Here is an 18,577-nt window from a genome sequence, read left to right on the forward strand (position 1 = left end):
TGCTCCAGGAGGCATGCTGGAACTGCAAGGTGCCAAGAGTGGAAAAGAATGGCAGATGCGCATACACGTAATCATGATCACCTGAACAAGCAGAGTAGAAGTAATCATGAAATAGTAAAATCATAAAAATTAAACAAGAGTAGCCGTGAACTTGAACAGTTTACGGAATCTACAGAATTTTCACTACCAGAAAGTGTCTCATTCAGTTTCATTTGAAAATCAGGGCAGCAACTGCTCAGAATGAAAAAAGCAATAAAATCACAACCCTAGGTGATGTGTAACAGCCCCGTGGACCGCTTGCCTACTCTCCGGTGCTGGAGGCCTGCCAAGCGCCTAGAGGAGCAGCCGGGGACTTGCAGCCCGATGTCCCCAGTCTCAGAGAATGCAGGCGGGTGTTTTGCAAGGATCCGGACCATGGGTCCCAGGCTGTCTAGGTAACCTAGGCTAATGGGTGTCCAATAGTGTGGCCCGGGTGTGGTCGGGGCATTCGAGTCCGCCCTTGAGCTCCGGGCCAAGGTGTCGCAGCGGCTCCCGGGCGCCCCCTGGCCCAGCTTGGGCGCCGGAGGTTTCCGGTTCGCGGCCGCCGGCGGTGACGTTTCATTGCTCCTGAGCCGCCCCCGCCGCTGCTCCCTAGTCAAGCTGCAGGTGGGCCCCGCGCCGTCCCCGCCTGCTCCTGGCCCGCGCCTGCACCTCCGTGGGCCCGCAGCCGCATGCTTGGGACCCTGATCCGGGCCCGAGGCCTTCAGCTGGTTACCAGGAGCCGATCGGTGGCGGTAGGCAAGGGCGATGACCAGCCAGGCCTGCCCTGTTGCCTCGATCTTCATGCTGGGGCGGAGTCGCTTCTCCAGACTTTCCCCGGCACACCTGGGACCCGAGCGCCTCCTAGGACAGCGGCTTCCCCCAGCAGCCCGGGCAGGGGTTGGCTACTGCAGGGCGCGAGGGGCTGACCGCACCACACTGGGGAGGGGTTGACGTTCCGCAGACAGCCAGAGGATTGCCACTGTAGGATGGCCACCCTCAGGCAGCCAAGCCTTGTCTGATCTCTGTCTGCTTTTCTACCTTTGAGTCTTTGAGTCCCAGATGCACTTAACTTTTCATCTGTCTACTGCTGGCTCTGTTGCTGCTAATCAATGCCCTCAGCCATTCATGTAGTAGTCTAGTAACCCCAGGTCTCATATTTTGCGGCGGTCAGATTTTTACCTTTTCCCCCCTCTTCTCCTTTTAGGCCTGTGGAAATCCAATCAAGCCATACACGAGTGGAGCGCGCTTGGCCGTTTTCTGCAAAAAGACGCGGTAGCCTATCCTACTAAAGCTTTCATCCCTGCCAAGTCTTGCCAGAGAACTCAACTCCAAGGCTTTCTGCCAGGCCCCGAAGTTGTACTTTCATGCACCACAGGGAACCTTCACCCAGCGTATGCAAGTGGGTACTTGCCCTTCCTTGCAAAAGCCAACTGTCTGATCTGCTTTTTTTAGATTTTTTCCCATGGGTAAGGGTTACTTTTTTCCATGAATGGTCAAGTTTTGTTTAACCGTCAGTACGCATTGCAGAGCTATAGATTTGGAGAACCGAAATTCAGGACCTAGTCTTCCTAGCCCAAGGTCTGGGTGGCCTGCTGTGATCCAGAGGTTGGCACTGGCCCAGGCAGCCCTGGGAATCAGAGAACAGGATTACTGCAATGAGAACCCGAGCAGTCTTTGGTCCCAGGAATGTTTTCTCTGCTAATTATCCTGTTGTTCTGGACTGAGTGATGTCGGTGTGAAGCGGACTAGCTCCTTCCTGCTCACCACGCGTGTCTGCTCTGTGAGCTATGCGTCCAGGGGCCACTGCGCTCTGACTTGCTCTGAGAGATTTAGTATTCATTCACTAAGGAAAAGCATCCTGAGTCCTGGCCTCTGGCTAGGGATTTTCTGGTTCTTTTCACTCTTAATAGTTCCTTTATATTAAAATAGCAACTGGTCTCTTGTGGCATGCTTTTAAGGCAATGTACTTTATTTTTCTCAGGTTTTAAGCTATCCAAAGCATCAGCAACTTCTGGGTGATTCCAAGGAGTAAAGAGGTATGTATTTTCATTATTCAGTAGTTATTGTTTTTATCAATATGCATTTTATTCATTCATTTATTTATTTATTTATTTATTTATTTATTTATTTATTTATTTATTTATTTATTTATTGAGACAGGCTTTCCTCTGTGTATCCCTGGCTGTCCTAGAACTCACCACTGCCTGGCACTCAGCATGCATTTTTAAATTTTATAAAATTGCTAGTAATTCACTGTTAGATCAAGGTTCCTAGATTTACAAGGGATGGCAGCATAGCCTTCAGGGCCTCCAAAGCAAGGACCCTTTAATTTACTCTGCAGAAGACTTGTTCCCATGATCATCACCATTTTAACCTTATGACCGCATAGACCTGGAACTTGAACAGAGCATTCTATCCGTAAACATCAATGAAGGCTGAGCCTTACAAAGGTCCCACTTTACTATGGTCTGCTCAGGGTGTGTCCAGTTATCTTTTAGAAGAGACACTTAGGGAAAACAGCCATGTCAGTAAAGGGGGCAGAGTGGTGTGAGTTTGTCAGGAATATATAGGAGAAACTGACTCAAGAAATTTGGGTAGGGAAGCAAAAATCCAGTGAATTCTTGATCACTGTCCTTGCTCATAATGTTAATGCTGTGTTCAGTCCTGTGTAGGAAAACTGTGAATGAATTCTTTCCTCCTGGAGCTCTGATGATATTAGCTTATGAGAGAAACTTATGACAATAAACAGTTGACAGGAAAAAAAACACACACACACACACACACACACACACACAAAGCATAAAAACCTTACTGTGTGCCTAATAAATGTGAGACCCTGAGGGGCACAGGGTAGCTGAGCCTTGTGAACAGCTTTAATAGGTGCCTGTGGCCCTGCAAAGTGGAAGATGGTTCAGGCTAGGGAGGGCTGAGGCCAGAGAATGTGTGCAGCTACCTGGAGTTGTCTTACTATCTACAAGGATCCAGACATATGCGGTCCTCTTTCTTGGGCACACAAAGGGATGATAGGAGAGAGAGACTTATGTCTGTCTGCATTCACTGTTTATTGATAGTCACAGATGCAAATTTCTTTCTTCCTTTCTTTTTTTATTTTTTGCAAGACAACAGAATTTTGGGGCCATCCCTGGACCTGAAAAGTTCTTTAGTTTCTCTGAATAATCAACTCTGGAATGTGCAAAGTTGGGGTGGGATATATGTCCCACACTTGAGTACCTTGCTTCTAGCACAGTGCTTGGCACATAGCAAGTGATCAATAAATATTTGGTAAACAAAGGAGCATGATTTGGTGACATAGCAAAATATGTAGTAATCATCCTTAGCAATTTAGCTTTTAAAGGGGGTATATTTATTTACTGCAGCATATTTGGGACTTCGCATAGGGTCTCATGCATGTTAGGGCTACATGCCCAACCCTAAAGAGGGCTTTAACAACTTTTAAACAAGCCACTGTTTTAAATTTATTCTTTTTGAATTTCATAATACATCCAATGTATTTCAAATATATTCACTCCCAATCACCTTCAGACCCCATGTCCCAAAGGGAGATGCAGACCTGGCTGACTTTGATCTTCTGCCTCTGTCCCAGTCCTGGGCTTAGATGTTTGGCACTGCTCCTGTCTAAAGGGGCTTTCTTTTTTCAAGACAGGGTTTCTCTGTGTAGCTCTCTGGCTGTCTTGGAACTCACTCTGCAGACCAAGCTGGCCTCCAATTCACAGACTGAGCTTCCTGCTTCTGCCTCCTGAGTGCTGGCATGAAAGGCAGGGGCCACTGCTCAGTTTAAAAGAGGCATTCTTCCTTCCTTTCTTTCTTTCTTTCTTTATTTATTTTGGATACATTTTTAAGGTTGTAATTAAGTATTTGTGGGTACATATACATACACACATATATATGTAACAATAATATAGGAAAAGAGGTTATTAATTTGAGAGGATTGGAGAGAAACTAGGAAGGGCTGTAGGGAGGAAAGGGGGATGTGATACAGTTCTATTTTAATTAAAATATATTCTTTTTTTGAGCTTCACACAGTCTGTGAGTTGTTTCTGGGGTGTTCAGAGCTTTCTGGGGTTAGTATCCCATTATCAGTGACTGCATATTATGTCTGTTCTTTTGTGACTGGGTTATCTACGGCAGCCAACAGAGTGGGAAAAGATCTTTACCAACGCCACATCAGATAGAGGCCTAATATCCAAGGTATACAAGGAACTCAAAAAGCTAGACACCAGAGAATTAAACAACCCTATTTAAAAAATGGGGTACAGACTTAAACAAAAAGTTATCAATCGAGGAATATCGAATGGCTGAGAAACATCTAAGGAAGTGCTCAACATCCTTAGCCATCAGGGAAATGCAAATCTTAATGAAGATGTCTCACTTGGATCTCTAGGCCTGCAAGTTGCTATGTTAATGCTGCTTGTCTTTGGAGTATTGCTTCATGAAGTCCCACTGAGTGGCCAGACTCATTCCGAGGCTGACCATGTGCCTGGCAAAGCCCTGTATGACTACTCCAGCCTCCGCCTCCCAGAGGAGCACATTCCTTTCTTCCTGCACAATAACAGGCATGTTGCCTCTGTGTGCAGAGAGGATTCCCACTGTCCATATAAGGTAGGTCTCATTTTATCCAGACCCATTTTCTAGTGGTTAGCTGGGTTTTTTGGTTTGCATCCTTACATTTTTAAAGTCAATTGTTGAGGCCCTCACACGAAGACAACGGTGGCATTCATACATGGCTGCATTTCATGGTGGCATTGTCTTAAGTGTGTTCCTACCTTGCAGTCGTTCATTCAGGGGTGCAGCTCAGCCTGGCTTGTTATTCTGCCTCAAGACACAGCTGAAGCTGGACTTTGACCTTTACCAGGAGACTGTTACTGTTTTCATTTTATGTAATGTTCCAAAGGGACCAAAATTGGCTTAGAACCACTAAGAAAATTAACTGGTCAGCTTAAGCTGTCTATGGAGTCTGAAAAACCTGAAGTGTGTGAGACTTCAGGAGGAAAAGAACCTTTTCTCTAAAGTAAAGAATGTCACACCTGTCCTTTCTGCCCTTAGGAGGCTTCTTAGCCCTGCCTTTCAGTAACACCTCAGCCTGGGCTCTAATGGGGTGAGACTGTGTGCTTGTGAAGGCCTCAAACGGAGCCATTAAGACATCTCCAGAGGCCTTAGAGATCAAAGCAGACCATTGTAAGAAGCTTCCTTTCCCATGGTGCTGGCTCCGGAAGCATATGGAATCTGACCAGCGAGGCTCCTGGGCCTTTCAAAAGGGCCCTGGCCTCCAGGGCTAGAGAGCTCCGACCTTGTGCTGTTTCTGCTGATCTTGATTGATGGCTGAAGTCTCCCAGCCATCCTTCTCGTGGAATTCTTTTAGTAACAGAAATTCCAAAGGATATGGTTTTTTGTTTGTTTGGTTTTTTTTTTTTTTTTTTTTTAGCTACTGTTTATAGAACCAGAATGACAGAAGGCAGCCCCTTAAGATACCTCAGGAAATGCTGATTCAGGTTGCCTTTGGCAGTCCAGCTGAAGCCTGGACACTGGTGATGGAGCAGACGCGAAGGAGTGAATAAAGACAATTAATTGCGGAAACTCTTCAGCCTGCCTCTCTCAGAATGTTATGATATATATATATATACTGTTAGATATATACTGTTAGATATATATTGTTAAACATACATGTGAAATCTGTCATGATCAGAGTCTGTCCTCTAACCATCAGAAGAAACAGTCTATTCTAAATGTACACATTTTATGTTCTAGAAACACTTAGAAAACCTAAACTACTGCTGGGGTTATGAGCGGTCCTGCACACCAGAGTTTAGATTTGGGTCCCCCATTTGCAGCTATGTGGACTTGGGATGGTGAGTCTCCTTATGGAATCCCCTTCTCACTTCTGAGCTCTTTGAAGCGCATCTTGACTGTGCCCTAGTTCCCAGCTAGACTCTCAGTAGACAGTAAGTCCTGCAGATGCTGATTTGTTTATCCAGGTCATAAATTCAGCCCATCTCACAATGAGAGGAATATCTGTTATTTCTCCTGTCTGGGAGAGGAAACATCATCCACTATAGAACCTCCCCATATATGCTAAAAAGATAATAGTATAGGTAGTTTCTTATAAATTCTGAAAGAATAGCCGTCTATGCTCAAGGGAAGTCACATGCATGGTTTGTTGGGTAAAGAGAGCAGAGGAAATAATACTTTATTGTCTTCAGGTCCAGATGACCCTAATTTCATAGATTTCTCTTGTGCCTTTTTATTATAAAGGAATAGTACGTGAGTAACTCTTTTGGTAGTTTTATGTAAATAGTGATAATTTGCAGGGGTGCAGGGGAGATACTTTAAAAAGTAAAGTAACAATAGACTTCTAGCAACTTAATCAATAGGAAATCTAAGGCCAGAAAAAAAAAAGTAAGTAAGTGATGCCAGGGTAGAAATATGGCTTGTTGCTCTTTGTAGAGGTGCTGGGTTCAGTTCCCAGCTCCTACATGGTGGTTCACAGACATCGATCACCTCCAGTTCCAGGGTATCTGATGCCTTCTGATGTCTGTAGGCACTAGGCATTCATATGGCGGCACATACATACATACATGCAGGCAGAATGCTAATATACATAAAATAAACCTTAAAGAAAAAAGAAAAATTCTAAAATTTCTTTCTTTGCAAATAGGACAGACACTCTGGAGTCAGCCCAGGACATGTTCTGGAAACAAGCTGACTTTGGATATGCCCGAGAGCGGCTGGAGGAGATACGGGTGTTCTGCCAGCCAGAGAGTGCTGTGAGTATCCATCTGCTTGAATAAGCTTGCTTTGGTGTCCTGTTTATTATTTATTTTATTATAAAGACGAGATGGCTCAATCATGCAGAATCTCTCGGTAGCCCAGCCTGACCTCATAGTCTTTCTGCTTCCTCCTGTTTGGTACTTGACTTACGGGTGGAGTTGCTGTAGTCAGAGCCTGGCCCTGAACAGCTCTCACAGGCTAGGCTTGCCCCACTCATCATCTACAGAATGAAAACAGACAAGTACTAGCAAAAAAGAAAAAAAGTACAGAAAGAAGATTTATTCTGTGCGGACACATTGGGAAAGGAAGGGGGAATAAAGTGATTTAGCCACTCTCTCAAGAACGCCCCCGACTCCATCCCCCAAACACCCCATGCAGCCTATCTTCAGGGTGCTCTGTGAGCTTGAGGTTTAGGTAGAGGGACATAGGTATGTGTCACACAGCTGTCCCAGTCGGGTGTGGTCCTGCCTGTCACTCGTCCATCCTTGTGTTGGTCTCAGTCTTTCCTGCAGGGTGGTCTGACAAGCCGTGAAAACTATGGGAAATGGCCTCCTAGGAGAAGTTACTACCCCCAACCCCGGGGCCCCAACTCCAGCTCCTCCATCTTGACCCCCATCCCATCCTGACCGTACCCTATTCCCCCAAGTCTAACCCTTATCTCTCCATTCCACTCCATCCCCCATCCCCCTCCATGGGCTGGCACCTGGCTTCAGCTCTTTCCTTCTCTAGACATGTAATTCCTGAGGAAATGCCAGTTCCTTGGGGACTATTGTTTCAATAATCTGAGAGACGCAGAGGAGAATGAACTTCTTCATTCCTGACTGGATGGTCACCACACCACCACACCCAGCTGAGGGGTTCATTGTTCCCAAATCGGTCATTCTGTTTCCTCTGAACGTCCCACCCTCCTCTTCACACATATGTCACATAGTGATATTTTGAGGTACTTGAAATATTTTTAGATTTAGACCTTCCCCCAACACTTGGCAAAGCATAAATCTTGTCTTTACAGATTCTTTGTCAGTTCCTTTAGGACAGGTGCTGTGACTGACCATTACTGATCTGTATTTGTTTACTCTTGTGTGCAGTTCAATTTGAGTGCCGTGGTTCGTACAGCAGGGTAGACAGATTGATAGAGTTTTGAAGAATGAAAAATACGGCCCTCAGGAAAAGTAACCAACTTCCCTAAGGCTTCTCAGCCATCTTGTGAAGTTATACAATACTTAGAATTGAAAGGCAAGCATGCATGTGTGTGTTTGTGTGTGTGCACTCCCATGCACATGTTCATCTAAGTGATCCATGTCCCACTCCAGTGGGTAGGACACACACACACTGCCAGGGAGTAGTTTTTAAGTAGTAGATATGAAAGTAGGTCTTTGACTACAGAGTTCAGATCCTGACTCTCGGTTAGGGTCTTCAGCCTGTGGCAGAAGTCTCATTCTTCAGCCTTAAAGCCGTACTACAATTGCAGCATACCGTTCTGTATATAAAAATTCTCAGCACAGGACCTGAAGGCTGAGTTGTAATTCCCAGTATCCATGCAACAAGCATCCCTAGGTTTGTAACCCGGCATTGTGGGGTGCAGAGGACTGCTGGAGCTTGCTGAGTGTCAGTCTCACTCCAGGCTTAGTGAGAGACCCTGTCTCAAGAATATATGGATAGAGTGATAGAGGAGAACATGGTGCGTCCTCTTCTCCGTAAGTGTGTGCAAGGGAGCATGACCCTCACACATGCTCATACAGTACACCCACCAAACTGAGTATATGCTCTGTGGTACTCTTAGAGGGCGCCATCATTGGGGCTTTTGTCAGTTGTACCAAAGGGGATGAAGGCTATAGTTGGGAGTCATAGCCACAAGCACCTGTAATAGTCATTTTGTTTTAGCTCATTTGGCTTCAGTCTGGCTTCTCATGTGGGAAGGCTGTGGGGTGGTGTGTGTGCATGTGTGTGTGTGTGTGTGACTCCATCTTGCAAAGTTCTCTCATGGTAGTTTGTGGAATGCTTTACTGGACATCAAGTGCCTTGCTGGTACCATGCCATGGGCATCCGGCTCTTTTCCTTAGTTCTTTGAAAGTCTCTGACATAGTGCTGTAGGCCAGAAGAGTGGAGACTAGAGACTGGAGCTCCTAGGTGCCGGCACCGCTGGGTTCTGAGGAGGCCCTTCCTCCAGATGGCAGATAGCTGCCTGGCCTTGGATCACCGTGGGGTAGAAAGAAGGAAGAGCTCTCTGTGGTCTCCTTTAGAATGGTCCTGTGTGAGTGAGTCTTCCTGCTGCACTCAACAAAATAACGAACAAGAAGCAGCTAAGGTAATTTTGGCCCACAGTTTGCGAGGATTCAGTCCATCATAGCCAGGCAGGCCTGGTCGCAGAACAAGAGGTGTGTGATCACATTGCTTCAGTCTTCAGGAAGCAGAGGGGAGAGAAGTGGACAGGGCTATCAAGTCTCCAGATGTATCCAGGGTGATCTATTACAACGAGACTGCCAACAGTATAAATAATGACACGAGACGTCTATATAGTTTAAAGCTTAGGCCTTTTGCTTGGCAGTCTCCCCATTAGCTCATCTAACTTAACCTGATGATCTTGCCCACGCCCCACTCCGTGGTTAACTCTACACCTTTCTCTGCTCTGTTCTGTTCCCCTTTGTGTCTGCTCTTGAATTATCTCCAACCCATTTTTTCTCCCAGCGTATTTTTTCCCTGTCTCTCTCTGTCTCTCTGAAGTCCCACCCCCTATTTCCTGCCCAGCTGTTAGACATCAGCAATTTGTTAAAACCAGTCAGCATCTCTCTCTGATCCAATTCTAGATTGCCTTTAGGCAGGTAAGCAAGGAAGTATATTTAGAAAGTAGAAAACTCTGGTGAGGGACATAGAAGGGACAATACCAAAATCCTGCCAGTATTTAGCTGTCTACCAGTACAGAAATAACTATTGGAAATAGAGACACACCTACACACACTAAAAAAGGTCATTCCACAACCAATTCCTCCCTTGACTCTTCATCTCCAATAGGTTCCCCAGTTTTCCCAAACAGCAACCAGTGGTTCAAATAGTAAGTCTGTCAGGGACATTTCATATTCCAACCAGAACAGGTACTAATATTTATGAAGACTCTCCTCTTATAACTTCAAGGAGTTCCACCACCTACTACCCTCACATTGATAGCTGGGGTTGGTGATTGATTAATTCTGTACATTTTATTTATTTATTTATTTATTTATTTATTTATTTATTTATTTATTCATTCATTCATTCATTCATTCATTCATTTATTTATTTATTTATTTATTTATTTAGTGTGTGCATGGCATGTGAGGTCAGAAGACAACATACTGGAGTTAGTTATCTACTCCTGCCATGACCGTTTTCTCTTTCTTTTATCAGGTCACCAGGCTTTGGCTGCAAGCACCTTTACCCCTGGAGCCATCTCACCATGCAGGAGTTAGGGTTTGAACATGAACTTTTTCAGGGATGTAAACATTCAGTTCACTGTGATTTCCTACTGACTCGATTCACAAGCACTAACCAAGTTAAGATTCAGGCCTCTCATTCATTGGAAATTTTAGGGAAAACAATTAAATGGAGTTTAATCCCCAAAGGAAGGCCAGAGCTGAAGTTCTTGAAGTCCCTTCTTTTTCAGTGCACACTAGCTTGGTTGAAGCAGAAACAGGCTGTGGCTACAGACTTTCCAACTGTCTCATCCAGCTAGTGCAGCTCAACCTTCGCTGCTGCTGACCCGGAGTCTGCACAGCTGTGGGACCATTTGCTGGGGCGCCTCCCACTTGACTTGCAGGCCGCCTGCTCAGACTTGCGTTTGGATGTCTCTCACCTGTGCAGCTTCATGTTTCCTTTGGCTCCTCCTTAGAGAAGGCGTTACTTATTTATTTTTTCGTCAGTAGTTAGGGGTGGGAATGGTTCTTAGGAATTTTCTTTTTTGGTGGGGGGTGGGGACTGCAGTGAATTACGCAATAATTCTTGGCTTTAAAACATGAGGCTGATGAGATGGCTTTGTGGGTAAAGGCACTTGCTTCCAAACCCGACGACCTGACTGCAGTCCCTGGCATCCGTACAGTAGGAGGAATGAATCGATTCTTGCAAGTTGCCCTCTGATCTCTACGTATGTGAAGAGGCACATGCATATAAACATAAAAACATAAAAAGCTTTTCTTTTTTTCTGAATGAAGCAGTATGTATGATACTTGTCTCTGTTTCCAGGACTTGGAGGCTGAAGCTGGAAGATCTAGAGTTTGAGGATAGGCTGAGCTACATGATGAGGTTCTGCCTTTGCCTTTTATATATATGTATTTGTATAATATATATTATATACATGTATACATACATACACACAGACACACATATATATACATATCACTTCAAATATACATGATGCATATACACTATATATATATATATATATATATATATATATATGTATTTAAAATAGTATATAAAAGACAGGATCTCACTATGTAGCTCACACTAGCCTCAAACATTTATGTATGTGTATGTGTGTATGTAATATATTGTAGGTGATAAAGTAGAGCATTTGGGAAATCTTCTTAAGCTAAACGTATGGAGACACGCACACGTACCCTGGACAAACTGTTGGAAGGAGAAAACAGCACAGGAGCAGGGGACAACTCCCTGTGCTGGGGTCACAGCAGCGCAGCGAGGCTTCAGTGCTATTTCTGTTCCCAGCTGACTGTCCGCCTCTCACTTGTGTTCCAGAGAGACTCAAGTCTGGTCTGCTCCCGTTACCTTCAGTACTGCAGAGCTACCGGCCTCTACCTGGACTTCAGAAACATCAAGAGAAACCATGACAGGTACTTCCGTGTGGTCCCGGTTAAAGCTGACCGTATTCGGAAATGCACCCAGGAGCTGGGCCATGTCTTGGCTTTGTTGTGTAGGAAAATAGCTGAAGGGTTAGGGAGTGGGTGAGGAGTATGTGTCCCAGGTCCTTTACCCAATGACCACACTTATTGGGTTCCTTATAAGATATTTTTAAGGTAAATTATGTAGCACATGCTTGTCAGTTAAACTGCAAAGAGGGGCTTAGGGGTGTGTTCTATTGTGCTCTGCTTGTGCTGCATAAACCAGTCATAGTATATATGCTTGTAATCCTAGCATTGAGAAGGTGGAGGCAGGAGGAGAAAGAAGTTCATGAATGGTCCACTTTTGCTACACAGAGAGTTTACGATTACCCTGGGCTACATGAGACCCCGACTCAAAACAAAATGAAATAAAACGCATACTAAGTACTCTTGCAGAAAGTCTGGGTTCCCAGCACCCACGTGGTAGTTCACAACCATCTGTGACTCCAGTTCCAGGGCATATAGTGACCTCTTTTGGTCTCTAGGGGCACCAGGCATGCCCAGGGAGCACAGACAGACAGACATGGAGACAAAACCTCTGTACACATGAAAAGAGAATAAATAGATCTTAAAAAAATATCTGCTGAAAATGTTAAGATATAAGTTTCAACACAGCAACTTGTTGAGAGAAAAGTTTCCAGCTCAATATTTATTTACTTATGTATTTATTTATTTTAATTCACTAGATTCAAGGAGGATTTCCTTCAGGGTGGTGAAATCGGAGGCTACTGCAAACTTGACAGCCATGCATTAGTGTCTGAAGGTCAGCGCAAAAGCCCTCTGCAGTCTTGGTAACATGATTTTATTTTCTAAAAATATGTCTCTAAAGTATCTGTGTTTGTTTTGGCACTCGTAGATTCTATTTTATTGTTTTAAAAGACTTACTTTATGTATATGAGCACACTGTAGCTGTCTTCAGATACATCAGATCCCATTACAGATGGTTGTGAGCCTCCATGTGCTTGCTGGGAACTGAACTCAGGACATCTGGAAGAGCAGCCAGTGCTCTTAACCGCTGAGCCATCTCTCCAGCTCCTGTGCTCATAGATTTTGGATGGGACTCTAAAGTGGAAAAATTTCCCTGATTTGTACAGGCATAAGCTTCTGAGGGGTGGCAGGGACACTGTTTACCTGGAACCGAATGTTGGTCTATGAATTTTTAAAAAGTAGGTATTAGAATTTGCTGTTCATAAGTGAAAGAAAAAGTATTTGACACGACATATCATTAACTCGGGATTCTATATGTGTTTTGGGAAGCACATTTGTAAATGTGCTACCCCTGCCTCAGGTGTGGCGTTTGGTTAATGAGGAAGTGAGTTCACCTATGCAACTTGTTCAGAGCACTACTAACACCCCAGGCACTCCCAGCGGTCTCATCCCACCTCCTTCTCTCTGAAGCCAGATGCTTCCCCAACTCTTACCATCACTGATGGGATTTTGAACTTTAAAACTTTATCGTAAAACCATTTGAGGGTCATGGAAATTCAAACAACATGCAGGAGTTTCCATTGGACCACTCATTGGTCCAGCTTCCTGGGATGATAAATGTTTCATTTAACCATAGCACCTTTACCAAAGCCAGGAGGTAAATAAGTCATTAGAGTCTTATTAACCACACACATGTGGGCTTTCCCATGTCTAGGGACACGTAACCACCACCCTATTTAGGATGCAAAATCCATGGGAGCTCATGCACTTTCATTATAAATATATGGGCTACTCTTGTTAAGTTAATTTCTCTTGTCATTCATGGTGAACAAAATATTAGAAATGATAATCTAATCTTCCCTTATATGGTAGTGGTCAGCTTATTGTGTGGTTTATCTGGGACCTCATGGATTGTTACAGAGAGATGTGTCTCTATTCTACAAGGCTCTTCCATTCCTAGTTCATGTTGGTATCCGACTATATTAGAGCTCCTCAGGGCATAATTGTATTATTATCTATCGCTGGGTAACACATTATCCTAAAATATACCCCAGGGCATAGCTATATTTATTATTTATTGCTGTTTCAAATTATTCTGAAGTAAAGCAATGGCATTTAGTGGCTCACCCTGTATTGAGGTCAAGTGAGAACAGCTCAGTAAGCGGCCTCATGAGGATGCAGTCAGGCTTTTGGGTTGGGTGGAGCTGTCACCATCTCTTGGCCAAGCTCGGCCTGAGAACTTGACTTCTGAGCTCACCAGGGCTGATCTCTGAGCCTCAATTTCTGTCTGAGTAGAGAGTTCAGTTTTCACCCTATGGATCTCTTGCTAGTGCCACTCACACATAGCATGGTGGCCATGACTTCCTCAAGAGCATGAGTGTGTGTGTGTGTGTGTGTGTGTGTGTGTGAAGTCTAGTGTTGTGTAACCTGACTTCATCAGTGACACACTACTGTGTTCTGTTAGAAGTAAGCCATCGAGGCTGTGACCATACTCAGACAGGAGGGGGGCATTAATTTCCACCTCTTCTTTACTCTTCTTTAAAAAAGTATTTTTCATTGTTGTTTTTGTTTTGCTTTGTTTTTATTCTAAAATGAGATCTTGCTATATAATCCCAGGATGACCTAGAACATATGATCCTCCTGCCTCAGCCTCCTGGGTGCTGGGATTACTGATATGTGACATACTTATCTCACCTTTTGAAGGAAGAAGTACTAAAGAGCCTGTGTAGCTGAGGAGATGGCTCAGTGGGTTGTTCGCTCCCGAAGCTTGAGGACCTGAGTTCTAATTCTCAGTATCCACATAAAACACTTCCAGCACAGTGGTGCACATCTGTAACTTTAATGGCTCACTGTCAGTCTGGATGAACCTACAAGGTCTAGGGTCAGAGAGAGATCCTGCCTAAAGTCAGAAGGTGGGATGTGACTGAGGGGACACCCTGGCACTAACATCTGGCATCTGAGTGATACAAGGAGAGCTCATTTGTATATAAGAAAAGTCTGCGGGCTGGAGAGATGTCTCAGTGGTTAGAACACTGACTGCTCTTCCAGAGTCCTGAGTTCAAATCCCAGCAACCACATGGTGGCTCACAACCATAGGTAATGGGATCTGATGCCCTGTTCTGGTGTGTCTGAAGACACTACAGTGTACTTATATGAATGAAATAAAGAAAGAAAGAAAGAAAGAAAGAAAGAAAGAAAGAAAGAAAGAAAGAAAGGACTGAAGGGGAAGGAGGGATGAATGGAGGAGGGGAGGGATGAGAGATGGAGGGAGGGAGGAGGGAAAGACTCAGGAATGTGTTTTTCAAACCACCATAGTGTTTTTACATTGTGCTCTGAATTGATTTATTCCACACGACCTGTGCTGTCACAGAGGGCTGTGGTGGCCTTCACTCACAGCTGTAGACATCCTCTTCACATGCTGGTGTCTGCCATGTGTCTGCCTTCCACAAATGGACCCGTCTCGGAAGCCTTTCTATCCTTTGCCTTTCTGAGGCTCTAGGTCATTTTGGATTATGATCTTCCTCAGAATCCAAGAAATCTACTATGCAAGTTCCTGTAGCCCATCCATCTTTTCCTTTAAGCCCACAAATGGCAGGACACCTTGTTGAATCTCTATTAATACATCAGTTTTTTGTTTTTGTTTTTCATTTTGTGATGGCTTCCCAATGGTACTGTCTGATCTGACATGTTAGCCTGAAATTTGAAATCATTTTCATTCCTGTTTCAATATTAAACTGGGTTTAGTCAGTAATGTCAGCAAATGAAGGAAAGTACTCCGTGGAACTGCCTTGTACTAGAAGCAGAATCCATTTCATGAGCAGGTGCCAGGCTATGCTGTTGCAACAAGACGTTTGGAAGAATCATTTTTAAATTATCGCACAATTCACAATTCCAGGTTTGCCGAGCTACAAGGCTACACTCAGCTCGATTTCAGGCCAATAGAAGATGCTAAATGTGACATCGTTGTTGAAAAGCCAACGTATTTCATGAAATTAGATGCAGGTAAGAAGTTACTTTATATTTCACTTCTGAATTGATTGATGTGTCTAATATTTTAAGGATTCTTTTTGTCTTTACCTTGTGTATGTGAATATTTTCCCTGCATGTAGGCCTGTGCTCCACATTCTTGCAGTGCCTTTGGAGGCTGGAAGAGGGCATGGGATCCTCGGGAACCACAGTTTGCAATCCCTTCAGCTCCTTCATTCTTTCCCCTAACTCTTCCATTTGGGTCTTTGGGCTCAGTCCAGTGGTTGTCTGTGAGCATATGCGTCTGTCTTGGTCAGGTGCTGGCAGAGCCTCTCAGGGGACAGCTATACCAGGCTCCTGTCTACAAGTACTTCTTGGCACCTGCAATAGTGTCTGTGATGGGGTGGATCCCAAGGTGGGGCTGTCTCTGAATGGCCTTTCCTTCAGTCTCTGATTTTTTTCGTCCCTTAATTTCCTTTAGAACTGCATGGTATTGGTACAGAGACAGGCAGGAATATCAATGGAATAGAACTGAAGACCCAGAATTGAACCCACACATGTATGGTCACTTGATCTTTGACAAAGAAGCCAAAGAATAGAAATCCAGTTGCATATGTAGCTGAAGATAGCAGTGTTGTGAATCAATGTGAGAAGAGGATTTTGGCCCAAGGAGGGCATGTTTTCCCAATGTAGGGGAATGCCAAGAGGATGATTAGGAGGGAGTGCACCTTTGTGAAGGCAAATGGAGGGGGAGGGGGATTGTAGTGGGGTAGGGTAAAGGGATAACATCTCAAATGTAAATACAGAGTATCTAATTTAAAAAAAAAAGTGGTGCTGGTTTAACTGGAGGTCTGCATGTAGATGAATTTAAATTGATCCATATTTATTATCCTTCACAAAGCTCAAGTCCAAGTGAATCAAGGACCTCCACATAAAACCAGATACACTGAATCTAGTAGAAGAGAAAGTGAGAAAGAGCCTGGAACTCATAGGCACAGGAGAAAATTTCTGAACAGAACACCAGTGACTCAGACTCTAAGATCAGCAATTGATAAGTGGTACCTCATGAAACTGAAAAGCTTCTGTGTGGCAAAGGACACTGTCAATAACACAAAATGGCAACCTGTAGATTGGGAAAAGATCTTTACCAATCCTATATCTGATAGAGGGCTAATACTCAAAATATATAAAAACTCAAGAAGTTGGACTCCAGAAAACTAAATAACACAATTTAAAAAATAGGGTACAGAGCTAAGCAGAGAATTTTTAACTGAGGAATACCAAATGGCTGAGAAGAACCTAAGGAAATGTTCAACATCCTTAGTCACAGGGAACTACAGATCAAAACCACCCTGAGATTCCACCTCACACCAGTCAAAATGGCTAAGATCAAAAACGCAGATGCTGGTGAGGGTGTGGAGAAAGAGGAACTTCGAATCCTTATCCCTTTTTTATTCTACAAGAAATGGTCACATTTATGTGAGACAGTTCCATCAAAATCAAGATGAAAGAAAGTTAAGTGCATATACCTTTTGTAACTGCATTTACCCTGTCTGATATCTGTAATAACTTTGGTTACATTTACATTTCATTACATTTTTTTAAATTAGCAACCACAGTTAAAACTGTAAGAATAAAATGCCCATTATTTCTTATGTCTAACTTTCCGTAGCCAAGCAAACATAAAACTCTTTTGAACGTTATCACTACAGTATATTCTTGAAAAACAAATTAGAATTATTTTCCCATCATGCTTTTCAGCTCTAGATCTTGGCTTGCAATAATTTTAACTCTGGCAACTAGCAGCCCTGGAGAAGAGAGACATATATTATTTCTCTCATTATGAGCGGTGGGAATTACAGTGCTATGTCGTATCAAAATTCATAAGTGGTTTGGCCTGCAGTGAACTACAGAGAGCTTGCTGTCATGGATACTTGAGAATCACCATACTTTATGGAGCATGGTTTTAATGTGCTCGGCCATTCACAGTTATAATTCTCAGGTTACAAAATATTAGATTCAGAAATCAGACAGGTTTTAGCTTTTTGAAATAAAAGCAAACTTAAAGTACTCTGTTCAAAGTTCTGATTCTTTTTTTTAAACATGCAAATGAAAAAATGGAAAAACAAACAAACAAAAAAAAAAAACCCTTCCCGTGAAAGAGGTGTGTGTGAACTATGAAACTTACTCAGATCATATGCAACAAAATATGTATGCAGATCGTGTGCTACGGTAAAGTATGTGAAGTAGGAGCACATGGCCAAGTAAGATGGGTGCCATTGCTTCCCTGTGTATGGTACTGAGCCTTTGCTTCTGAATGACACCATCATCCAGTTTCTCTGTGCTTCTTCACTCACCTCGGGACAGGGACATTGTGACAGAACTTACCCGCCCTGCTTCTGCAGCTTGAAGCCTGTGTTTACATCCTCATTTTACATCCTCTGGACAGCAGACACTGTCATATGCCTACTGCATTCCAGAGTAAAGGTTAGGGACTCCCTAAGTGGTGTGCTGTAGAGCTCACCCAGGGAAAGGGCGTATTCACTAATGCAAGCTTTGCTTATTGACTTGAAACTAGGTACTTGCTAAGATTTTTCTGAGTCACAAAATTATTCCTCCTGGGATGGCAACATGGAACAGTGTATAAGGATGCTCACCATCAAGTATGACAACCTGTTTGATTCTGAGAGCACACATAGTGGAAGGAAAGAACCAACTCCTGCAAGTTGCCCTCTGACTCTGCACATATTGGGGTTGTATGTGCACACACATAAACAAACAAACAAATGTAATTTAAAAAGAGAGGTTTTCCCTTGCAACTTTCATCTAAGAAGGCTAACTACTCCAACAGACTGGAGCATCTACTGCTCCCATTTCCTGCCACTGTGGGAATGAAGGCAGGGTATTTATTTTATGGTTGTTACCTTTGAAAGTCACTGGTTTTCATTCAAAGCTTGGTTTCACTCAACATTTTCATTTGAAAATGTGTGTTTTGTTATTTCATA

At 43.7% G+C, this 18,577-nt stretch overlaps 1 protein-coding gene across 2 annotated transcripts in view; it reads left to right on the forward strand.

Annotated features, from left to right (window-relative positions):
- The first annotated feature begins 565 nt into the window (after window positions 1-565).
- EOGT (EGF domain specific O-linked N-acetylglucosamine transferase) overlaps window positions 566-18,577 on the forward strand; it is a 37,275-nt gene continuing 19,263 nt past the window's right edge. Inside the window, exons 1-9 of one of the 2 annotated variants that reach the window (XM_080914074.1) lie at window positions 566-645; window positions 1,226-1,487; window positions 2,003-2,057; window positions 4,424-4,641; window positions 5,788-5,888; window positions 6,695-6,803; window positions 11,536-11,630; window positions 12,365-12,469; window positions 15,502-15,608. In XM_080914074.1, coding sequence (XP_080770200.1) covers window positions 4,438-4,641; window positions 5,788-5,888; window positions 6,695-6,803; window positions 11,536-11,630; window positions 12,365-12,469; window positions 15,502-15,608 — 721 coding nt within the window. In that variant the 5' untranslated portion in view covers window positions 566-645; window positions 1,226-1,487; window positions 2,003-2,057; window positions 4,424-4,437. The remainder of the gene's footprint in view (window positions 646-1,225; window positions 1,488-2,002; window positions 2,058-4,423; window positions 4,642-5,787; window positions 5,889-6,694; window positions 6,804-11,535; window positions 11,631-12,364; window positions 12,470-15,501; window positions 15,609-18,577) is intronic. The other variant, XM_080914073.1, reaches the window with a different exon arrangement.

This window comes from Micromys minutus, assembly GCF_963924665.1.
Source record: "Micromys minutus genome assembly, chromosome: 3".
In the NCBI taxonomy this organism is placed as follows: Eukaryota; Metazoa; Chordata; class Mammalia; order Rodentia; family Muridae; genus Micromys; species Micromys minutus.